The sequence below is a fragment of the Zalophus californianus genome, chromosome 1 (assembly GCF_009762305.2).
Source record: "Zalophus californianus isolate mZalCal1 chromosome 1, mZalCal1.pri.v2, whole genome shotgun sequence".
NCBI lineage: Eukaryota > Metazoa > Chordata > Mammalia > Carnivora > Otariidae > Zalophus > Zalophus californianus.
In genome coordinates, this window is record NC_045595.1 from 121736590 (window position 1) to 121762780 (window position 26191).

A 26191-nucleotide genomic window follows, 5' to 3' on the forward strand; every position below is an offset into this window, starting at 1 on the left:
AAATCAGTCTATGGTTATTAGTCACCTACTGTGTACATGCCCTTTTGCCAGGGTTTGGAGGAACTACAGAAGCACAAGCAATCTCGGCTCTCATGATCCAGGGATGCAGAAAAAGGTGGGGGTGAGGGGAGACTCCATAATTTCATCTTACTCTCCCAAGTGGAGAATTTATTATTAACACATATAAGCCAGAAGTCACTTATTTCATTCTGGAAGATTGCACCTAATGGCCTGGTTTAGTGCATATTGCAAATAAGTATCCCAAAACCTCACAAAAATTTTCATAATGTTCCCTCTAGCAGAAAGAATAATGGAGAAAATTTTTTAAAAATATATATTTAACCTCCCCATGACAGCCAATCAGTTTATTGTGTTATTCTCAAAACAAAAAATTCTATTATAAAGTCTGTACAAAGTTTCCATGTTCCTGTCTAGCACTTAATATCCAAGCAATCTTTCTGTACCTACAATGCCCTTTACCACACTGAAACTCAATCAAATGGGATGGAAAATCTTTGATATGCCTTTCATACCAACCTTGTGAAAAAAGATATATGTCTGAGTTTATGGCAACAAACAGTGTCATTATCTCCCTCCTCTAATATTTAACCAATCTGAACACTCAGGGGGAAAATGTTATCTGAAATCCAACCACTTCATATGCATTCACTTGGTCTTCTTTTGACAATTCAACTAGCTTTTCTCACAAGTATCTCAAATACTTGTTTGGAAAGCTTTTCTCAAGTGGGTGTGCAAACAGAAGGAGGACTGTTCTTTAGCAATCCCTCCTTATAAGCCTCCAATGCCACTATCTTCTTGTACTTTAGTTAATGAAAAGATAAATATGATCTGTGCTATGCCCAGCTGTGTTTTTCTTGCACTGAGGAATTCACAAAAGGAAAATTTTAAATCATACATTTATCAGTGAACAAGCTTGCTAAAGCAAATAGATTTCAGTCTCCTGAGTTTGCTTCAATAAAAGATTAAACACTAATAGTGCAACTTACCACACTCAACAGATTTATGAATAATCAAAGTTTGGAAGAAGGCCAGGTGGTTTAAGAACATTACCTACCCAACAGATGCCAATAGCATGTAGACATCTTCCCTGTAGCTAAGCAGCCGTATTTCCTATCACACGATTCAATATTGACTGAATAATTGGCCTTTACAAAACATTTATTAAAACACGCCATTTACCACACACCCAATGCTTGTTTAAGAATTTCAGGCAGGGAGGGGAAAGGGGGAGACACACAAGTTCTTTCTAATTACTAAGTGGATTTAATTAGTAAGCAGCGGCAATTCAGGTCTGGAATTGTTAGACCAAGGTGCTGAACTGTCAAGGAGTTCTTTAAGGAATAAAGGCAATAAGCACCTTATCATATCCAAGTATTAATCATACTTGGCATCTGTGAGTGGTGTGACTTCCAGTGCACACAAAGTCCACCTTTCCTGTGTCTACTTTTGCGTACTAACGCAATTCCTCAGTGGTCAGGCTGTCATGATTTTGCTGCTCTCCTTTTCGACATTAACACACTCAGGCATGGAGAGTTTGTTGAATGTCCTATCTACCCAGGGTAGGATGTTAAGTTAATGATTAAATGAGGGTTGGAATCACCAGACTAAGTTTCTCTTTGAAAAAGATTGCTTATTTCTCTAACCTGTTTTTTTTTTTTTTTCTTGAGAGAGAGAGAGAGAGAGCATGTGTGTCCATGAGCGAGTGGAAGTAAAGTGAGAGGGAGAGGGAGAGAATCTCAAGCTGACTCCCCGCTGAACGCAGAGCCCCACATGGGGCTCCATCTCATGACTCCCAGATCATGACCTGGGCTGCAATCAGGAGTTGGAGGCTGCTCAACCAACTGAGCCACCCAGGTGCCCCTATCCTGTATCTTTATATCCATCTTTAAGAAATACATGTATCTGCAGATTGATTCATTATACTAGAAGTCATCTATTAAAGAACTTCTTTGCAAACAAATACTGACTATTATATGGACAAAACACTCTAGTTAGAATGCACTGAACTTAGTTATAATGAACTCAAAACACAGTCATGGTGTGACTGAAAATAAAAATGATCACCAGGTTTTCCAGCTTTACTGTGGCAGAAAACACAACTGGGTTCCTGTTAATCTCCTTCCAAATTAGAACGTTTCCTAATTTTTTGGCATCCTGCTCAATAAAAATCCTAATCATGCTCTCCGTAACAGGAATTCTTAATCTACCCTCACCTAATGCCAGGAAAATGAAGGTATCATTTGCCTTTGGCATCCAAGTATATCTCAAGTAGGTTTTCAACTTATTTAAGATCTCTCTCACACCTAAAATTAAGTATTCTAATTCTTTTCAGTTACATGAAACCCTTTGGTTGCTTCAGTTTTACCTGGACTTTAAAAAGAGAGTAGGTTTTCATTATGGCACAGCTTGCCATTAAGGGATTCAGAAATATTTCTTAAAATTTTGCACATATATATACACATATATATAGGGGTGTGTGTATATGTATGAATGACTATATATAAAATAATAAATATATGAATATCTATATATTATTTATATATATTTATATATATTATATATTTTTTATTTTTGTTTCAAAGCATAGGTGTTGTGTGCATTTACCTAACAGTCATTTAAAAAGCAGTCATTTTGCTGTGCACATTCAAGTACACCCAATAAAAATGGACAATATAAAGTGGTTACAAATTCACTGACCCCCTATCAGAAAGGGACAATGTTCTAGCCTCATTCTGATATCAGAATCTGGATAATAAATGGTAAAGCTTTAAAAGACGAACTGTATCAAACATCTGGCATCTAGCTAGCTTGCTAAGTCAAGTTTATAAAAGCTACAATAGAGAAACGACAGAAGTAGATATTCAAACAAGGGAAAAACAAATTCTAAGTACATGAACAAATTGCTCACCTTCACAGATTATTGAAGCACATCACAGAGAAATTTCAAGGTTCCATGTCCTATCTGTACATATACATATATTCAATTTATATGATTTATGTATCTAATTATAATTTTTAATTTATATATTAAAATCGATTTTTAAATGTTAAACTCAGTATAAGTAAGTACACTCATACACTAGAGGCTTTGAAAATTGTTAGAACTCTTTTGGAAAGCAAGAAAATAAATTTTATAATATGTGTAAAATCATTAGTGTGTTTACACTCTTTCTCTTCATAATTCCATCATCAGAAATTTTCCTTAAATATCTATCAACAAAGAAAAGCTGTATTCATTAGTTCATTTGTTGTGGTGTTACATTTCATAGCATAAAATTATAAACCATGGAAGAAACTAATAATAGGAGGAAAAATAAATTACTGTACATAAATAGATGAATATTTACAATTATAATAGCAATCATAAAGCTAATGCAGAAATATAGACCCACATTTATTGTAAAATGTTAAGTGAGAAAATGTTGAAACTACAAGAAAGTTAATTAGGCAGAGCCAAGCAAAACTTGAGAGAGTGAAATTGTTTTCGATTTTTAAATTTATTTGTAATACTGTTTCTATGTTTTGGGTTTTTTTAAGATTTCATTTATTTATTTGAGAGAGAGAGAGAGTGACAGTGAGAGAGAGCATGAGCAGGGAGAGCAGCAGAGGGAGAGGGAGAAGCAGACTCCCCGCTGAGCAAGGAGCCCCATGCGGGACTCGATCCCAGAATGCTGGGATCATGACCTGAGCCGAAGGCAGACACTTAACCAACTGAGCCACCCAGGTGCCCCAATAATGTTTCTATGTTTTAAAAATGATGACAAGAAGTTGAGTCCTTCTTGGCCACATTCAATTGTGAGGTACCATCCTCCCTGGCCTAAGCACCCTCTCCATGTAGACAGTGGTAGGGACTGGTGTCATTTCTCCAATGGGAGTCAATCCCACAGGACAGCTATCCCCAAGTGCCCCTGGTTGCAATTTGCTTCCGGAGCACGCATCACACCAGTGCAGTCCAGGTGTGGCTATGACTCCCACCTTCCTTGAGAGCCACTCCCTCCATATCAAAAGACTGTCCCTGGCACAGCACCCAGAGGGTGTACAGCCCCAGTCCCAAGCACAGCCACATCTTCACAGGGTGAAGCCAAATTGTCCTTTCTAAGGGGACAGAGTCTCATCATTAGGCATCCTTTTGTTAAAGCATAAACATCCCAACGTCAAAGTAGTCAAGTCATCACTGACTTACCAAGCCCTACAACTGCTTATTGAGAACTCAGGGAGGAAAAAGCAGCTTTAACAACCTAACAAGTTAGAGCAACAACAACCAAAAGAAGACTTTCCAAGTTTATAATTTTTTAATGCCTGTATTTTAAAACCAGATATTTAGTGCTCTTTTAAAATGTCTCAGGGTAACATTTTTAGTTCTGCAACAGTGCTGCTAACATTCCAAGACCAGCTATCGTGCAACTGCCCATAAAAAAATTAACAGTACCAAGGCCATTTTTTTTGTGCTGAAGCCCATGCCAATGAAAACTGCCCTATAGGCATAAACTTGATATTTCTGTTCACCACACATTAACCCAGAGTTCCTCGGGGTGTGACGCCCAGGTGACTTCTGTGATGCAGATTTCTAAAAATCTGGCTGGAAACCTGCATGATTGAACACCCCCACTCATGGCAGGGTAAAACCATTGATCTTCTCTGAGTTTACCCAATCTGCACTTAGTTTTGGAAGATTAACCCTTTGGCAGAACGAGTTCACATTGCAAAACACAAACGGAGCTCCCCCTGAGGCTTGTGAAAGTGCCTTAGTCACGAGAGTAGGCCCCTGGGGACTGCTGGAAGTCTGAAATGATTCATGACAGGCAAAGACAAGAAGAGACTGAGGAAGGAGCTGGGGGTGAGACATACGCTCTGGAAGGAATAGAATCACAGACTTCTGGAGCTACAGAAAACCTTAGTGACCACCTAGCATAGCCCTTTCCATGTAGCACACAGCTAGTTAGTGACAAGAACTCCTTCTGGCTTTCTTTCCACTGCCCCAGAATATTTTGAGATGACAGAAATAGGGGAAGAAGAAATCTGGCTAGAGAGAAAGAAATTATCATTATATTATTAAAGAAACATAACAGTAAAAGGAGATAAAGTATTATGTATCAAGATAATCCCTAAAACATTCTGATAAGGTCTTACTCTGTTTTTCAAATTATCTCTGGATACTGAGGAGATCATCACAGAAGTTGGAGGTGGCTGGTGACTTCACAGTCAAAGTGTCAAAAAAGGGGAAAGAAAATCATTCACACACCTGGCTGGCTCCTCCTGACCTTGGAAAGTCAGTGGCTACGTCTTTACTTCAGCATTCACTTTTGAGCAACTTCTCTGTGTCTGGCAATGTAATTCCCCACACCCCATCCCTCACACTTTTCCAATAGAGAGAAAAGGGTCATAGGGTGGACACCAGGTGCGGGAGGTCAACTCGCCCTTCCTCACACCTGACAAGGGCAGGAAGGAGGGGAGGCAGACAGGGCTGGGGGAAGAGCAGGAGCCAGGGGCAGAGGAGAACCACTGGACAAAGAGAGACATCTTACCCCATTAACTTCTGCTTGAAACATCTAGCCTGAGAAGCAGGAATACGAAAAAAAAGGGGTAGCCAGTGGCAGAAGAGAAAAATTGCTTCCAAAAAAACCCCCAAGGTTGAGTTAGTTGTGCTTTGGCTGCCCACGTGGTGTTTTAGGTGAACATCTAGACATTAAACACATTTTCCACCTCATCCCTTTGCCACAAAGAAGGCATCTTTACAATTCAGAACATCTGTCAAAAAGGGAAGGTTTACAAAATATACCAGATGATGCTGTACATCTGCCCCCAGCCGCACATTCAAAATCACAGAGATAGATTTACAAGAGAATGTTTCAAAACGTTCAAACCACAGACGTTGTAGGTGCGCTCGACCAAATTACCTTTGTCTCCGGCGCTGAAGTTCTCATCCCAGAGAGTGAAAATCATCATGCTTCTACACAGAAATAAGGAAACTACATCAATGAAACATAACCAGGAAGAAAAAATGAATACAGCTCCCACCATTAATACTAAAACTAGTCAATAATTATCTAGGCGTTATCAGTTATGTTTTGTGTGCATCCTGGTTGGCCTCTAAGTAAAGAGAAGGACCCTGTGCGCGCAGCTTGAGAATGCTGCGGTTTCTCTATAGGACTGTTATCTTAGGCGGCATGTGTGAAGAATGGGTGGATACAGCATGCAATCTGCGTGTTTACTGTTTCAACATTCTACCCACTTCTGGAGAATCATTGCTCATCCTAATCATTCGAAAGCCCCATACGGGCAGCAGGAAGTTCCTGCTTACTGGCAATTTAGTCCTTGGAAGCCCGAGGAGGAAGATGGGCTTTGTCACAGAGTGCTAAATCATGGCTGTGTGGAGGCCACTAAGCCAGCCAGTTCCCAAAACTCGACAGGCAGGAAGGAAGGTGTCACACCGCTCCAAAGTTCTGCAAAGACAAGTGAGGATTAGTGCTAATTTTAGAATCTGTCTGATTCTCAAGAAGGGGGAGATGAGAGATACATATTCAGTAAATGTTATTTGTTTAGATCCAAGTAATTTTGATTGTGAGAACTAGAAATCTAAGAAAGCCATTCTCTAAACTTTTATAACATACTTCATGACCTAAACATGTTTTTCTGCTTCACAGCATTACACCGCTTTCCAAATGTAAGTTTTCAAAAACATCTACTAGCTGAAGGTAGCATGGTGGTCGTTTGAGCAGCAGAGAAAAAACAAAAATCTGGGGCAAAAGAAACCCCAGAGTACAAATAAACCCTGGATTCGAAGCAGGCAAATTATATACATTAATGAAGTGGTTTAATTAATTAAATTAAATAATGCTAAACGGAGCCAAAGGGATAGATTTTAACATGCAAAGACTGTAATATAAATGTTGAAGATTTTCTAGATCTCAATGAATGTGATGTAATCTACAGCTGCACTGTCAAATCCGGTAGTCACTAGCCACATCAGATTATTTCAATTGAACAGTAAAGTAAATAAAATTAAAAATTCAGTTCTTCACTTGCACTAGTCACATTCATTCAAGTGCCCGACTGCTACCAGGACCAGCGGTTACTGAAGTGCTACAGCACAGCCCAGATTATAAAACATTCTCCTCACTGCAGAAAGTTCTATTGGACAGCTCAGATTCCAGAGTTCATAATGGACTTCAAAGTGAGCATGGATATACAATATGTGCTAAAATAAAAGGTGATGACTCCATAAAAGTGCGTAATAGGGAGTGGCATGTTCAAACCATAAAAAACGTTTATTCTTGCTTTGGCCCAATCCTATTTAGGGAGAAAAACTTTCAGAAAACAGGTAGGGCAATACTGAGGCTAAGTAGCCAAGTTACAAAGAGAGAGTTCACACTGAAATCCTTCCTCCAACCTGAAAAATTTGAAGTGTGTGTGGGTGTGCCCACAAACACCCTCTGGGGTATTCAGAGCATGACCTTACACAGAGAAATGCTCATTGTAGGACCTGTCAAAATGATGTGGATGTCCCAGAGTAGTGATATTAAGGTAAGGATTTAAAAAAAACAAAACAAAACCAGGAAGTCAAACCTAACTGGCACCATCTGACCTCACAGCAGATGGCTATAGGAAGGGGCATTCTTGAACAGAATAGAGCGACTAGACATGTTCTATCTTTACAAGGGTAGATGTTCAAAGAAATTTTCACCACTGAGATTTACTCAGGACTGCAATGGTTATCCAACTGTCGTCACTGGGCCTGTTTTTGGAAGGTCTCCTGCCTACCTTCCAAATACTAAAAAGTATTTAAATTATACTATATCTTGTGAGCAGGAGGGCTTGATAACATCCCAAGGTTATTCTCTGTGCTGAAACATTGATATCCTAGTAAATATCTCAGTTTTCCAGCAAAGTACAAACACCAACTTAAAAAACACTCTTTGAGTTCACCCTCTTCTTTTTTCTTTTCCGTTTTCACTGCTCACTTGTGATGGTGTGTGTCCGCATGCTCACACGTACAGGGTGGTTAAACGGTTATAACAGCTGTACAGAACTGAGGCTCCAAAAACTATATATTCAGAGTGAGGTACAGATTAAAATGTTTGCAATGCACAACACGACTTTTTAAAAGTATACCTAACTCTAATTAGTCTCCCAGCTGGGCACAGAGCAAGTCCCTCAACCCCCCTGCACCAAAGGCTTTGGACATAGAGTCTTTCATTATTCTTGCATTGCCTAATGGGGGTACCTAACTCTAATAAGAGCGCTGATATTTACACACGGTGATTATGAAACTTCAAAACTATATGTTAATTATCATATTGAATTGATTATCTACTAAAGCAACTTAAAATCTTTTTTTTATTTTTCAGTGTAGACGACATCTTTGTCAAAACTAGAAAACACTCACTGGTGTATTTACTACTTGTGGATTCTCTGATACTTTTACTGCTAACATCCAGATATGTTAGAATCAAAGTGACTTGAGTGTATGAAGCATTTTACAAACCCAGTAACACTGAACACATTGCATTTGTCTTCTATGACCACACATCCAGGATTTTATGGCAGGTGGTATTTTAAAAGTGAGGGGGAAAACCGATCAGACTGATTAGGTTATGTGTCTAAAAACTTCTAACCCCATATTTATTTCTAAAAATTAATTGTAATTATACTAGGAATACATGAATGCATTTTTCTTAGAAAGTCTCACAGAGCATTATATGTAAGGCTAAAGCCCCTCTAACCACAACTGAGTTCATATCCCCTCCCCCACCTCAGAGGCAACCACTGTTATCAGATGATGTGTACTAGATCTTTTCATTCTTTTGCAACTGCTCACACATATCCAAGAAAGCATTCATAGGGAGATTTGATACATTGTTCATAGCAACAACAAAAAAAGTTGGATAAATAAATATCTAACAACTAGGAAATCACCAAACCAATTGTGATTTAAAAGAATGTGTTAAGTCCATATTAAATAATTTGTAGTATCTAAAGTGCTTGGAAAATACATGGCACGGAGTGAGCACTATACACACAGCATTTGCTATCACCAATAATATATTGGGGTGTACATATACATATATATATATATATATATATATAACCAACATATTGAGTCAAAAACACAAACTGCATACCTACAGTATAAGCCAATTTATGTTAAACACACACACACACTCACATACACACTGACACCACATATTTTTCCAGGAGTTCAGATTCCCTTTTCTCCATGAGACTTCCTCCCCTCTTTCAGGTCACTGAGGACAATTCCAAACACCATTGAGTAATACAGGAAACAGGTATGTGCATCTGTCTGCCTCAGTGGTGTCTCTCTCCTCTTCATCTTAGAAGCTTCAAGGCTAGTTCACTTTGTCCTTGACTCTATAAGCAAACGGATGACTCAAACATAACTCCTCCCCGAAAACAAAGACGTGGATACAAGAGAAGAAGCCAACAAAATTGAATGAGCATGAACCCTGCTCTGCCAGGTTCTCACTCTTCTGTTTCCATGTGGAAGCTTCTTGTCAGATAAATCTTAATTTATAGCAAAAGAAAGGAATTGTGCTCTACTGAGCAGAGGATCCGAGAGGCGAATTTTAGTCCCGCTCCATCAGTCTCCCAGCTGGGCACAGAGCAAGTCCCTCAACCCCCCTGCACCCAAGGCTTTGGACATAGAGTCTTTCATTATTCTTGCATTGCCTAATGGGGGTCCTTTCTTCACAATCATGCATGTCCTTTACAAATGAAGCTTCCTTTGAAGACAGGCAAGAGATCAGATTAAGCCTTTCAATATATATTACTTCTGTTTCCTCTTGGTTCACCGTTCTCCACAATGGCTAATTCTCAGAGGGCTCCCAGACGTGAACTCTGCTCCAACTACTAAATAAGACTGTGGCAACAGAAGTCGCACCACAAAACATTCTTCTTCACCTCCAACCAGGGTTTCTCCCAAAGAGATGCCCCTGTACCATCTGCTTCAGCAAAATTTAAATCCATTCCATTAATCATGTCAGTCTCAGAGTTTCCTTTTCTAACCCTGAAGAAATCTTAATTATTCTCCTGGCTCAAAGTGTTTCTGAATGGACCAACTCAAGTTTCTCTTTGTGGAGAAGCACCATAGATACTACACTTACAAACACAGCACCAAGCACAGTTCCTGGAGCAAAGTAAACTCTCAAGAAACATTTGTTTAACACACACTTTTATGAACACGATGTATAGGGAACTCATTTGTGCATCATATTTATATTTTTCACCAAGGTCTGTACCAGTATGTACACAAATGCTCCATTATTTCTTGCTTTTTTTAAAGGACTACATTAATGTGCCTGGGTGGCTCAGCCAGTTAAGCGTCTGCCTTCGGCTCAGGTCATGATCTCAGGGTCCTGGGATCGAGCCTCACATTGGGCTCCCTGCTCAGCGGGGAGCCTGCTTCTCCCTCTCCCTCTGCCTGCCGCTCTCCCTGCTTGTGCTCTCTCTCTCTCTCTGTGTCAAATAAATAAATAAATAATCTTTTAAAAACTTAAAACATAAAAAATAAATAAAGGACTACATTAGCCTTAAACCTCCTGATATTCCCTCAGCTATCAACCAAATTCTGTGCTCATCCTGAAGCAAGTCTTCATTTTGCCAAAATCTCTGGTGATGTAGTCAGTCTGCACATTGGACAGGTACAGTACCATGAATCAGGATCCAATCCTAAGTGCCTATAACACGGTCCAATTTATTTTTAGTCCTTGAATGTAAATTTTAAACTATGGTATACCAAACTAATGCAGTAAAAACTTAGTAGGCTTCCAAATTCATTTTGAGAATTGTCAACATAGAAAATAAAAGTTTTTGTATAATCTCAGAAACATTATTTCTAAGGGTTGTTTCCAAAGGTTCAATGGAAAGTTTTTTTAGGTTCATCCATACAACTATAAGATTATTCATACTAATTCTCTTCTACTTTGTTTGATAACCCATATGCTAGAATGACAGACAACAAAATAAGCAAAAGGTGAAGCTGGGTGGCCAAATGAAGCTGCTTTAGAGCAGTCTCAGCCAGCACCAACCAGAGGGCACACTGAGGGCTGCTAATGAGTGACCAACTCACTCTCCCTTGCCTTAATCCACCGCTTTAGCATTCACTTGACCTTGAAAGACAAGTCAAATATGGGGAATTGTCTGATTCTTTCCAGAGGTGTCAAGACACTTAAAAAACACTCAGTATTTTGAAAACACCACATTCCAACCATGAACTATGCTGCAGTGCTGGCCACTTCCAACTCTTCTCAAGAGGGGCTGCTGATGCCCTGTCTTGGGCAGGCTGAGTGAGTTCTGAATGAAAAGGTAGAAGAACAGTCTTCACTCCCAATATTTGATAGTACTTTAGATGAAACTAGATTAAGTGATCAGTCCAGGGTTAGTTTTAGTTCACCCAAGCATGTTTCTAGCTTGGTCTCCAATTTGAATTTCTAAGCATTTCCTCTAAGTTGAGCAGGAGCTCTGCTTCCCTACACCTCATCCACCACCATAATAATCAGGACCTCAGCAGCCTAGAGTACGGCTGGGGCCCAACCACAAATCCCAATCTATCTTGTGGTTTGAGTCACGCCTTTGCCTTGTATTTAGAATCAAGGGTCTTATTCCTTGGCTGGAACACTGGAATTTGCTGGGTAAATTTCTTCAATACCACTCTCTACTCCCTCCTCTCTCCACACACAAGAAGACCAGAGGAGGTTGCCTGTTAAATACTTGTTGAGTGGGAAATATGTGATACATGCGAGGGGAGGAGAGAAAGTACGGTAAGTGGGTGGTGGTGAGAGAAGCTCAGAAAGGGGAATTCAGAGAGCAGAAAGAAGAGAAAAGGAAGTAAAAGAAATCCCTCTAGATTTCTAGTAACAGAAAGGCTAGAGAATTCCATTCCGACAAACTGAAGATATTTTACATGGTTGTATATGTACATGGATATGTATCTGTGGGTATGAAAACATAACTGTATACACAGAGTTGTGTTCCATGACAACATCATCAAAGATAATGCTATTTAGATAACACCTGCTTATTCAGTACATCTTATAAATCTTACTCAGTAATGAATCTACATTTTAATTAGCAATAAGGTTGCCTGATAATGCTGTTTTGTTTCTTTTCTTCACCAAAATACAATACCGATGTTTGTCATTTCTGTTGCTTGCCAAAAAGCAAAAGCTCTGCTATTTTGTTTGTAAAACCAAAGACTAGTGTGTCATTGTTGTTATGAATTAGTCAAGATTTTTAAAAGTGCCACCCCTTTAAAGTTCTTCCACAGAGATGTCTTTGAAATGAACAGTAGTCCCACAGATAGAAATTATAGAACAGAGGCAGAGGGGAGAAAGACAAATGGGCCAGCTATCATTATCAGCCATAAGTCACCCAAACTATAACTCTTCTGAATGAAATAAAGTTGGCAGGAAGAGGGAAAAAAAATATTTGGAACATGCCACAGAATAAGGCACAATCTAGAGCTAGAGCCATCTTTCTCTCTTATTCTAAACACGCCATTCACTGGTCAGGACCAGCTAAATAAACGCTCTGCAATGCCTACAATTTTCATGCATTTCTTTAATCCTAAAATGATTACATTGAACAATTTGTTGTGAAACCCAGGCAAATGTCTGAGCCTAATTAATTCACTTTCTTTCAAGTTTCGAAACTATTTACCAATCTCACATATTAATCCAACATGATTGTGGTTGTATCAGGCATCTAGGGTATCCATTCAACAAATATTTATTGTGTGCTTATTATGTAAGGAACAGTGCCAAGTATCTCTCTCTCTCTCTCGTTCTCTCTCTCTCAAACACACACACACACAGATAGTTTAAGCCCCCAACACTCTCTTGTAAGAAGTTTATAAACACAACTGTTTATAAACTTTTCTCAACCTGACAGAAGTTTATAAACTAATGATTACATAAAGAACTAGAATAGATTTAGAAATGAAATTCCATGGAAGCAAAAGAGCAAGCATATTACATTTGGGAAGTGTAAGATATTTGGGGTAGATGGGGTAGAGTATATGAGGATGGAAAGGGGTGTGGCCATGGAATAGGCTGCGATAGGAGATAGAGGTAACAGGGTTAGGAACAGAGTAAGGCCTTAATATTTGCCATGCTCAGAAGCTGCAATCCATCCTATGGGAAATGGAGCACCATGTGGGCCTTTAAAGTTGGCAATGGCATAATAAGGTTGTGTTTTAGACAGAAAGGACCAATGGCAGTGAGGGAAGCTAAGGGCAGTGAAGAGATGCTAACCAGAGTCTGGGTTGTTGTGATAGCCCAGCTGAAAAGCATGCTAACCACTTTCACAACATTTGCTCTGAGTATCTTAAACATACTACACCAAGCTGCTCAACAAGACCATCTTTAATCATATCACATAGGAACCAGTTATGATGCAGAATCTTGCTATTCAGAGTATGATCTATGGATAAAAGCATCAACATCAACCAGGAACTTGTTAGAAATACAGAATCTCAGTCTCTACCCCAGAAGTGCTGACTCAGAATCTGAATTTTAACAAGTTCCCCAGAGAAACTGCATTCACATTACAGTCAGAGGAGTACTGATGTAAAGGAAACATCTCTGGGCCTAGAAAGATCCAGGCCCTGGTCCTGTCACTTACTTCTTGAAATTTCCATTGTTTTCTCCATAAAATTAGAAACATTTGTGTTTGTGTGCCTGATTGGCTGAAGTTAGATATAATAACCAGTATAAAAATGTTTCATGAACTCTGAAGTATGATACCCCATAGATGTAAGCTCATTTTATCATTGTGATCATCTTGTCTCAGAACAAAATCATATGGGCATTATTTATTTGTAACAAGAATTCTTTGAAACCTAAATACAGAAATGGTCAAAGGGACACATTTGCATCAGAACACTGGTCACCAGAGGTGCCTGGTCCGGAGTTATTATTATTATTATTTGCATATTATTTCCTTTGGGCTATATGGATCCCTCCAAGTCTTCCATTTATTCACAAAACCTGTATCTTCTTCTCTACTGAAAACAAATGAGAGGAGAAAGAATGGCTGTGTTAAGCACTGCTCATCCAACAAGCCTAAGGAGTTCATCCTTCTCATATCTTTTTTCTGGTCAAATAACCATTATCTTTGAAAGTACACCCAAATTCCAGCACTTAACTAGGTTTCTGGGGGAACATGTAGAGATCGTTTAATGTAGCGTACAAACCCATTTGTCTGTATAGTCCTGCCTAGAAAGGAAATGATGACCGACCAGATGGCCTTCTTCGCGTTCCTTCAAGTGTTGGCTCCACAGCTCATTGTTTCTAAGACCAAGCAATGAGCGGCATGCACAGGTTGCCCATAAGGTGTGTTAGCAGGATCACAAGTCTCTATTTCCTCCTCAAGATTTCCCCTCTAAGTATGGTGCTGTGTAGACCCACAGTGAAACTTAAACCTAGGGAAAAGATTATATTTCCATCTAAGAGTCTTTAAAAAAAATATGCTATGTAACATTGCTACATGTTAGTGAGTTTATTAGGGCAGGTAGGTTTTAAGTCAGCAGCTCTGAAGAAAGAGGACAGAAACCATTTGTTGGTTTACTCATTCACTTACTCCTTCTTCTGCTATTTATTAAATGCCCAAATGAGCCAGACACTTTCACTCACAGTGAAAGGCCAAACAAGATGGAGAGGCTCTCTGTTTTCATGAAGAATATAATCTGGAACAGTAGCCTTCAGACAGGGTTTTTATCACAAACCTTGTCAAAAAAAAATTGTTGGAGCATCTGGGTGACTCAGTTAGTTAAGCATCAGACTCTTGATTTCAGCTCAGGTCATGATCTCAGGGTCTTGAGATCAAGCCCATTTTGGGCTTGGCGCTGGGTGTGGAGCCTGCTTGAGAGTCTCCCTCTCTCTTTCCCTCTGCCCCTCCCCTCACCTCTCTCTCAATCTCTCTCAAAAACAAACAAACAAAACACAAAATATTATAGTAAAATAATAGAAACAAATCTGAATATTTTTCTGTACCCCAATAGATCATCTTCTATAGCCCCTGGCATATGAGCACCCACTTGAGAAACCCCTCTTTTAGAGTAACGCTATGAGGATGTTTTTTTCCCGTAGGAACAATGTTATCCAGAGTATATGATTACTTCGATCACCTCCAGAATTTGAACAAAAGAAATTATATGGTTATGTGAGTCAGAATAAGACTCAATCTACTTTCTCTTTGTATCTCTTGTCATTTAAATTGTACCTAGAACATAGCAGACGTTTAGTAAATGATAAAAGAATTAAGAAAAGGGAAGAATGAGGGATGAAGGGAGAGATTATGTATTATAAAAAATTATTTTTACAATAAAATAAAAAATAGCTTGTTTGCCATGAAAAAAATGAGTTATCTTGATTATTAAAATAACACTAATAGTATAATAATAAAACAGTATAAAATTCGTATGTGGAAGAACCAAACTCCAGCTTACTTCCATTTGGCTTCTGAAATACCTAATCAATATTCTCATCTCCAGAATCTCTGGGTACAATTTTACTGGGCCCCCTTTCTTTTTTTAATAGACGATAAATTAATTTCACTATAAATGATCAAATAGTTTTTTAAATGCACTTACATGCAGGTTCCTTAAAATTATCTGCCTCACTCACAATTCACTGAAAAAGGAAATGGTGATAGACTACATAGTCTCATGGGCTCACAGCTGACACCTACAACCATTTCCTTTGTTCAAAATCAACTGTATTTTCTTTGTGGCAAATGACTTCTACTGATAGTTGGTAATACTAATATTTGTGTCATGTTATCAAAAACATTTCCTAGGAGTCACGGTCGCAGTGTTATCAATAATATATTTATCTGTTACATCAAAGTTTTGGTGTAATAAACTTATCACCATTTCCACTAGCTTCCCCCACGCTCACTGTTAACTTGGACAAAAGGTGCTTTGTAAAGTGTATCCCCATGAGAAACAGTTCCTTCAGGTGCACACACCAGTGCCAGGTTCTGGGAGCAGATTCCTTGGTGGAATTCAGAGCTCCCCCACCAAGACGGTGCCAGGGCAGAGCCTTCCTCACTCCGACAGCTATGCAATAAAGGAACATGAATGCGAGTTTGCACATAAGGAGCTGCATTATGATGCCCTAATGCTCACAGATATTATAATCTAGTATGTAATAGGCTTTCAGGAATCCCTAGGTCACGTTCTGGCAGCCTCCTCTGAGGGCTTGGGAATCCTGAGTGTTTAGATTAGGATCACTGCTCACTCTGGGCAGGGGTATGCTCTAGCCAAAAAAGTCTACTTTTGCCTCAGCTTAATCCTGGTGGTCTCCAAAGTTCCACATGTGTGGAGGAGAAGGATTTTCCCAGGACCCTTTCTCCCCATCAACAATGAGGCTTCTCTCACAATCTGAAATCTCAAATGGTCCCTAAATCCTTAAGAATCAATCGATCCATCCATCGATCGATCTATCCGCCTAGTGCATGCTGCTTACAAAACTTGCATATGGTAGGTCTTATTATAAAAACAAGGTTATTACTTCAAACTTATTATAAAAATAAGTCTTCTAAAAACAAGCTCTTTCTAAAAATAAGGATGTAGGGCCTCACAGAGTTCATAGAACTGATCCAAAGTCCCATTGCCGGGACTGGAATGGGCCTGACATGGGTGAAACAATGGCAACAAAATTCTTAAGTGTGTCATCCGATCATCTTTACATTAGCATTACTGTCATTTTTGCTGAGTTGTGTGTATCAGACACCCCTACTGCCACAGGCATCGGGGTACTTCCCACCATCCCTTTCAGGCGGTGGGAGACGAGAGGCTGCCCTTCCTCACTTGACCCGCAGTGTGGCCCCACGGTGTAAAAGGAGGTTAGTCCCCAGCAGTGACTCTTTCATCATGAGGAGAAATCTGACCCTTCTTTCAGATGTGTAGAAAGGGTGAAAAAGCCCCCCCTTTTTTTCTTACCAAGTTTTGGACTTAAATTCCTTCCCACCGAACCCCCAAGGGCCCTTGGGAGGCTTCTGGGCCATTATGAAAAGTGTCGAGCCCCTTTGGGGCCATGGTGGGCAGACAGTGCAGACACAAGGTGAACAGTAACAGGCGTGCTGCAGACAAGCGGCAGGCCCTGCTTACGTGGCATTCTGACAGTGCCTTTTCAACACATGAACGTTATTTCTCCATGCACAAATCCCATGGTCCCTATTAAATTTTCCATAACCCACAGACCCGACCACAGCCTTCGGCCCCACCCTGAAGAGCACTCTCTGCTCCAAGGGCACACACGTTCTAGAAGGAGCTAACCTAAAATCGCATCACGTTTCCCATGCAAACAGACTGCACAGTTGGATTTTCATGCTGTCGCAAACCAAACCCCAAACTTCTTCGTCTCTGTTTTTCTGCACAACTTCCACACAGCGCAGGACTGGAGGAGACAGAGCAAGGTTCGGGGGAAAGGTAAAAGACACTAAGGAAATGTCCACGCAAACAATACTGTTAAAAATCTTCTGATGGCTTAAGATAAGATGTACTCTCATTTTCCTGAGAGTTTTATCTTTATAGATAGACTGCACAATCCATAGGAAAGTCTTAGCTGCGTGTTTTGGAGTTGGTTGTTACTTTCAAATAGCATGTGCTGTGGTGTTTCCTTGGGGGAACACATTCCAATTTCTTAATGGGGTGTAATCAGTAACACGTTTGCTTCAGGCCTTATAATGATGATGCTGTTAACTGCATTCACCAAAAATCCTTTAAAACAGCTGTTTTCAACCAACTTTTGCTGCGAATGTACTTTTGTGTATTTAATGTACTTGGCAAGCCTTTTGAGACAGCCCTTGCCTACTGTTTTATTTGTTTCCATTTATGAAAACATGCGCTCACTGTGAAAATCAGATGCATTCGTAAAGTTATCGAGGAACTCTCCTAGTCATCATCAGCAGTCATTGAATCATCTCCAGTGGAATCTGCTCTACAGAAACTTCCATGCATTTGTTTTACCATAAAATGGTTAGCAGCTCTTCTTCAGGCAAAATCTGGAATGAGCATATTTCTTGAATTATGTGTCCCAAAGTTGAGAGAGAGAGAGAGAGAGAGAGCTCACGACCCAGTAGGGCCACCTGGACAAGGTTCAGAAGCAAAGGTTTTCCACTAGGCAGCTTGCCCCTGCTATCTGGGAGATTCATACCTGAAGCTGTAGACCAAGCCCTATTGTCTCTATCATTTATCAGGCCACTGCTCTGAAATGGAAGAATTATCCTCGATTCAGAGCCATGGTAAGAACACCTTTCTTGCTTGTAACATTACCCAGCCAGGAAACAGGCAGCATGCACAAATAGTTGCTTGAAATCTGGTCTTTGTTTTCTGTCCTCCTCAGTTGACAGTGCTTGCTGCAAGGGAGCAGGCCAAAATAAAACCGCCAACCATCATGTTGCATAAAAGCAGAAGTTTCCTGACCACTTTATGCCCACTAAACCCCCAAAGTAGGGAGGATTGTTGCTATCTTGTCATCGTATTAGCTTATGCTGTTATAGGTATCTGTGGCAGTCAGGGTATGCGATTAAAAAAGCAAGCAAGCAAACGACAACAGGCTTGTTGTCACAGACATTTGTCCATCACCCGGTGAGTGCTGGGGGTGGGGGCGTGGGGTCCCCCAAATCCCAGTGCCCTGAGGAGGCCCATCAGCTGCTTTTTCCCACTTTGCCTCCCTTATTCTAATCTCCTCATTTGAAATTATTCCTGGATCTATGATCCCTGGGAAGGCAGATGCTCCAACAAGCGGAGAAAGCCAGTGCGTTGTTTGACTCTGCCTCTTCCCTGAGTCCTAACGGGGAACCTCACAACTTTTCTTGCACCCCGTGTGATAGTGAATGCCAGCCTGGGTCCTGCCGCAGGAATCCTATTCCCTGGGCCCTCGGAAGATAGAAAATATCACATTTCTATTTCAGTCGACTCTTTCACTCTCTCTGCCACGCCTCGCTGCCTTTACAAGTCACCATTTCACTGTGGCAACAAAGCTACAGGGACTCTAACAGGTGAGGCGTCAAGCAAACACGGAACAGAGCTGGCCTGGAGAGCAGGCAGAGGACTGCCTGGTTTATCCGCTCCCTATCTCGCCATTTCTTACCACAAGGCCTGCTTGATGACAGCCAAGTTGTCCCGAGGCAACAGCTCAGTAATAAGATACACAACAAATAATGGGGTTTTTTGCTGGAAAAATATATACTCAGGTAATTAAATTGTTAACATGATGGATGGCCTTATTTTATATTTGAATTCAAAGTGACTTTCTGTATCATTCAACTAAAATGGCTTGATGTTACAGAAAAGAACAACAACAACAACAACAAAAACATAACTCCAGAGAAATGGGAATATAGATTTTTGTTCATTTCTTTGAAAAACAAGCCTGGGTAGTTTTCACTGTGCTGGGTTGTAATGTTTACCTAAAAGGCACGAAGCTGGTGTTCAAATTGCATATTCATTATTTGCCATTCCTGATGTCTGTGTGCCACATCCTAAAAGGTGACGCTATGGAAAATTTGCTAATGGATATGCTTTATTTTATTCAGGAAGAGTAAGAATGTATTAGAGAGACCTATTGTTCAGAAGGTTCGAGAAGCAAGACCCTCGTGGCTGAAGTTTAAAATGTTAATGGACATCCATTTTGCCCACGTGGAATCCCAAATGACAATATATTTTGTGCCCAAGGCAGGATTCTGACTAAATCAATAAACCACCCTAAGTTTGATAAAAGTTTTACAAAATATCCAGGACATTTAGAGTAATTGTTAACATCTGCTCATTATTCACACAGTGTATGCAGGTTTAGACGCCAGATAAATATATTTATTCATCAGCAGCCAGCATGTCACTTCTACCTCAGTGGTGACATAAAACAGTAAGACATTAGAACCTGCCTTAGTCTTGGGTTCAGAGAGTACAAATGAACCATTGTGAAGAAAACAGAAAGTTCCGCCTTCTTCATGTTTTACGCTGAGAGAGAGAGAAACAGGAAAAGGGAAAGAGAGAGGGGAAAGAGAGAAAAAGAGTAAAGGGGCAAGTTTGGGTCAAAAAAAATCTTGGTAATTTACTTTGAACTGAAAACCTGGGGAACATGCAGGATCACTAAGTAAATAAATCTACAAAAGTCTAAATCTTGGAGAAGTCATCTGAAGGCATCAATCATTGCTGCAACATGAGGAGCATTTCTCTTGTTTATTTTCCAAAATACAATTCAATTTTGATTTCTTCTCTCATTTCACAATATGAGAAAGTTACGTCTACACTGATAGGGTAAAATAGGCTTCTGAAGATAATACCGGAAAGATCCTCTCTATCAGAATGGAATTAGTTCTTCGAGAATATTCACCATCCTCAGCCCAAACCAGCCTCAGATTCATCATTTAACAGAGCCAAGAAAATATGAACCAAATCGCATTTACACTTATTGGTATTCTATGAGGATGAGAGGGACTCTCAAGTGGTTTCATGTGGGATTTTATTGTTGTTTCCTGTAACCTGGTGTGTAAGAGTGCGTGTTTTCCAAATGCCCTTCCAGTAGTCTCAATGACTTCTAGTGATGCTAATAGATCTCAAGTTTTGTGTTCCTTCAGTGTTTGAAGCTGAGTTGATTATTAACTTTCAACTACCTTGCATTATCCTCAATCATGACTGTGTAAAATAGACCGAATAAAGTTGCCTCAAGGTTTACCTCTTTGGTGAGGGAATAAACCTGACAATATGCCATCAACTTTAATACAATCCACTAACATCAGACCTTAGAAAACATGAACTTGGCCCGTGAAACGTACAAAGATTCCAGAGAAAAGGATTATAGTGGAAGAAAGTCACAGGCAAACGTTGTATTTTTCTGAAATATAGGTCTGTAAACTTAGTAGCATGTTTGTGTACAGTGAATGTCACCTCTAGGCATTTAGTAGAAGTTGGTTGAACTGAATACTTAGAACAATAATATATATTTATATCTAGTATCCAATACAGTCTAAGAGACTAGTTGAAAACATGATTTCTTTACGAGAACCAGAAGATCAGCAAGGTAGAGATGAGAAAATGAACAGAGATGCTATCTAGCTAATTAAAGCTGTAAAAGAATCAAGAGCCTCTTCATGGATTGTTCTGTTAACTAACCTGTAATTATACTGTCAATTGCATTAACTTCATTGCCCACTAATAGAGTGAGTTTCAAGGGAGGCAGCCAATGTTGAGATGGTTATTTATTTTTATGTCCTAATTAATCAGTACTGACACCAAACCACATCCTTCCTCCTTGCTCATTATTTAAATGACCCATTTATATGGATGAACCTCTTTGCTTTGTGCATTTCATTATCACATTAACATGCTTTCAAAACAAAAAGGGTTGTTTCTGCTTCAGCAAGTTCTTTGAACAAACAGCTACTTGAGCTACTCCTGACAGGCTATGCAACCCTCCTCTCTCTCTCTAGGCATTTATATTGGCCAGTTGGGAGTTTGACTAAAATGAAATGATCACCAGTTGGAGGGAGAAAAAAGAAAAAAAAAAAAAAAAAAAACTGCTGAGTTTTGTAGTGCTAGGATGGGGGGGTAGTTAGCTTAGGATATGGAAGCAAGAATTCTAACTTTTCATTCAAGGTTGGGAAGCTTTATCTAGCTCGTTGCTTCTTCGTGTCTCATATATGGAAACCTAAAAATAAACCCTACCACTGAGTGAGGTTAAAAATCTGTTGGAGTTATCAGACTGAAATATAATTTAAAAGTAGCTTTGTGAGTCAGCCTCTAGGACATACTTCCCTTAGAGTGAAAGAAAACTCCCGAAGCTGTGTTAACTATTCTGAATTGCTATAGCCCTGCCCTTTAATAAAAGGTTCTTTGCCTAGACTACATCTTAGAAGCCAACATCACTAACCTTAAGCATATCAACCCTGATAGCCCCTACAAAACTGTTTTGGGGAGAGCACAGATGCCTTAATATGGCCGAATAAAAGACTAGTCTTTTCCTCAAAATTTTCCCTTAGAAGAGAGGAGGCATGCTATATTGAAGTGTTAACAAAATCTCTTTAAACACTGGAGAAAAGCTCAAGTACTTATGGAAAAACACATTAGCTAGAAAGAAAAACTGAAATCAAAAGTTGATTTGGATGTTTAAAGATGTCACATAATAGAGTCATTTTTAAGATGAGTTAATATTTAGGGGCGCCTGGGTGGATCGTTAAGCATCTGCCTTCGGCTCAGGTCATGATCCCAGGGTCCTGGGATCGAGCCCCGCATCAGGCTCCCTGCTCTGCGGGAAGCCTGCTTCTCCCTCTCCCACTCCCCCTGCTTGTGTTCCCTCTCTTGCTGTGTCTTTCTCTGTCAAATAAATAAATAAAATCTTTTAAAAAAAAAAAGATGAGTTAATATTTAACCCAGATTTATTAGCTATCCCGTTGGATATGATCTCACAATTGCAAATGTTTAATGAATTGTACCATGATTTAAAAACAACCCTTAAAGGTATATAGGAAAAAGTTACTTTGTAGAGTCCGTGAATGTATACAGAACACGTTTAAAAAAAAAAACAAAACAATATTCCTGAACTTACATGATTACCCAATATCTAAAATGAACCTCCTAATGAGAGCCACATACACAAATTTTAAAAGTGATACCTCTCAGATACTGTGCATGCAAATGAAGAAATTCACTCTTGAAACTGTTGGGGGACTCAACAAACTTTAGTAATGCCGACATTTTATTTTTATATGAAATTATGCCATGAAAGTGGAATAAGGCAGTATCTCTAGATTCATATAAATACTCTAAGCATCCTTTGAGAATGGCCAAAAGTCATTTTTGGGGGAGTTTCTGGCTGGGTGATGTCAGTTATCACTCTATATTTGGGGCCCCGTTCAACGGAGCACAGACTGTACTTGGATATGGTGGTGGTTTTCACGTTTCATCCTGATGAAAAATGTTCAGTGAGTAGAATGTATCAGAACAAACAAAACCATAACTTACGCTCCATGCTTTCATTTACTTTTGGTGCTTTTCTCACGTTTTCAACAGTTACCAGCCACCTTCCTACTACCACACCCCCCTCTGTGGCCTAGAATCCATCTTTGCTGAATTCCACTTATTACGAGGAAATCCTTCTGTGTACTTTACCTAAATCCTGCATCCTTCAGTTGAAGCTCATTTCATATTATTCAAACTTCTGTGAACGGTGGTCCAACGTCATCCTCTTTATGAGAAAAACCCATTATTTAAAAATACTCAATAAATCACTCTTTATCCTTCATTTCCCCCACCTGAATAAGCCCAGGTCCCCAGGGTTTTCTCCACAACACTCAACCTCCAACTCACTATCAAGACATAACTGAGGTCCTGGGAGAATTAGACATATATAATGACTAATTAGAACATTACATATAAGACTATAATAATTATTAATTTAAATAGTGAATACCATTACCATAAAACTTGGCTCATACCTTCCTCCAAGTTCCTCAGGAAATTCTCAGATTTCTCCCGGACTACCTCAGCCTGCCTCAGACATGCTCAATCCTCCGTGCCAGTGACAGGGAGATCAGTTTATATTTAGAAGTGGGCAAATGTCTGGTATGGAACACATTAAAACCAGGGAAATCTGTTCCCTCGTAACCTAAGCCAAGTTTGCAAAAACTAAAAGGCAGGTTAATTAATCCATTTGATATAGTCATCATCAGAGCATCTATAGTAAAAGTGGGCTGTATTTGAAGTCTTAAATGTACAAAACTTTCTGAATTTTTTTTAAGCTGTGCTTACACATTGACCCTCACAGTAAGAGTTTGCTTTAGTTGTTTTGGAAGGAGATGTCTCTGCATGTTTCATATCAGGCATTAGATTCTGGGTTTAAATTAGTGTCACCCTGAATACGAGGCATCCAATATGCAGATTTTGATCATGTGACTAACACCAGTGGGAGCCACATACTTCAGGCAAAAACTTAAGAGCTGATATTCCTTTCAACAGATTCATATTTTTTAATTTATTGCCTAATTTTTGTGTATGGGGCTGAAATGTGATCCTGACACCGGACCGCAGATGCTTAAACAACTGATCTGGTTTTTTGCATTTTAAGGAGATTGAACTGATAGATGAGCAACATCTATTTACTGTGGAAGGATGAAATGCTGCTTCAGTTTCCCTTCTTGAAACTCATAGTTAGAGTCTGTTGATTTCCCCTTATTTTTTGTCTTCTAAAGAGGCCAGAATCCTACTGTGAGCTCTGTGCTAATCCGAGAAGATGCAGGGAAGTCTCAGGGTATCTCCCAGATCCTGAAGGTCAGAAGCAAACAAACATTAAGAAGGGCCCTAACGAAGCTCATAAGGGCCACAAGCTACATGAGGTTAGGGTACAGGGAGGGGAGGGGTTTTCTCGTGGGGCCTTCTCTACCCAGTGACCATTCTTGTCATCAGAGTTCCCCACGTCAATCTGACAGAAGACTGAGGATCTGAATTTGGGTATTGCAGAATGTTTGCAGGCTCCCAGGGAGAGGAAAAAAGATCTGGATCAAATTATATTCAATTCAGAGGCATGTGGGGCAGTCTAATGATTTCCATTACTCCTGTGGACACCTTGGGTGGTGGAGCTCATTAAGGTTCAATCACAAAAATTAGGACTCAGAGGATGTCAGACCTGAGAAAGACTATACATGGACCACCTGCTCAGCAAGGTGAAGTGACTCGGACAAGACTTCAGCACCAGGCCATCTTATAACCAACAGTAGATGTGACCACTAAACAGACAGCTAATGTTTGGCTTTTAAATACCTATCCCAGGAGGAGTTAGCTAGAATGAATCAACAGAGTGTTCAAAGATTCAGAGAGAAGAGTTGCCTGGCATGAGCAGTGTGTGCTAGTCTAAACCGCCACCAACATCCACCTAGACTCCCAGAGTAGGCTCTCACCTCGCTGCCCTGTCTCCGTGCTTCCCCTGGAGTCCATTCTCCCTCCACACAGCAGACGGCTCTAACCCTGGCCTTGCTTCCCACTTAATCCAAACTCTTCACCATGGCCTCCGAGGTCCCACCTCTCTGACCTCACCACTCTTCCCTCATTCATTCCCCCCCGCCTAGAGAGGCAGCTCACTCGTTCTTTGAAGAAGCAGCTGTTCCTTCTTTGGCCCCCGTGTCCTTCCTGTTCTTCCCTCAGCCTGGAAGTCTCTTCCGACATCTCCCCCATGCTTCACTCTGTCATTGCCTCCATGTCTCCTCTCAAATGTCTGCTCTGAAAGAGGCTATACCTGTCCCGTCTTGAATATCAACCCTCTGCGTGATACCCTCCCCATTTTACTCTCCAGCTTCATTTCTTCCCCATCTTCATTTCTGTTTACAGCATTTATCCTCACCAAGCATTTTATGTTGACTCATTTCTGTGTTTACTATCTTCTTTCCCACTAAAAAACTCCAGGAGGACATGGAGTTTATCTAAACTCCAGAACAGAGCATGGAACAGACGAGGTACTCAGTTTATATTTGTCAAATCAGTGAATCGACCTTCTTGGCCCCAGCTAACAGGTGAGAGTCACTGAAGGAAACCTATGGCAGTCCTCAGGTGGAGACCTCAGCATGAGGGGCTGAGGACTACTTGCATTTCCTACCATTTTACTTAGTTACTGAACCTTCCTTCTTCCCAACCACAGACAATTATGTCTCCTAGAAACTCATTACTGAATCTGGGCATCTATGCAGATGGTCCCTGACTTACAGTGGTTCCACCTACCATTTTTAGACTTTACGATGGTGCAAAAGCAATACACATCCAGTAGAAACCACACTTCTAGTTTTGAATTTTTATCTTTTCCCGAGCTAGCAATATGTGGTACAATGCTCTCTTGTGATTCTGGGTGGTGGCAGCAAGTCACAGCTCCTAGTCAATCATGTGATCATGAGGATAAATAACCAATATACTTACAACCATTCTGTTTTTCACTTTCAGGACAGTAATCAATGAATTACATGAGATATTCAACACTTCATTATAAAAGAGGTTTTGTGTTCGATGCTTATGCCCAACCGTAGACTGATGTAAGTGTTCTGAGCAGTTCTGTAGTTTAAGGTAAGCTACACCAGGCTGTGATGTTCAGTAGGTTAGGGGTATTAAATGCATTTTCAACTTACAATATACTCAACTGCCAATGGGTTTATCAGGACATAAACC

The 26191-nt window shown here is 40.0% G+C and overlaps 1 protein-coding gene across 11 annotated transcripts in view; it reads right to left on the bottom strand.

Annotated features, from left to right (window-relative positions):
* MECOM (MDS1 and EVI1 complex locus) overlaps positions 1 to 26191 on the bottom strand; it is a 531718-nt gene that overhangs the window by 172075 nt on the left and 333452 nt on the right. Inside the window, exon 1 of one of the 11 annotated variants that reach the window (XM_027584133.1) lies at positions 5919 to 6052. The exons of the other annotated variants lie outside the window; for them this stretch is intronic. Within the exon in view, the coding sequence (XP_027439934.1) occupies positions 5919 to 5945 (27 nt within the window). The 5' untranslated portion in view covers positions 5946 to 6052. Of the gene's footprint in view, positions 1 to 5918; positions 6053 to 26191 lie in introns of those variants that run through there. 11 annotated transcript variants of the gene reach the window in all.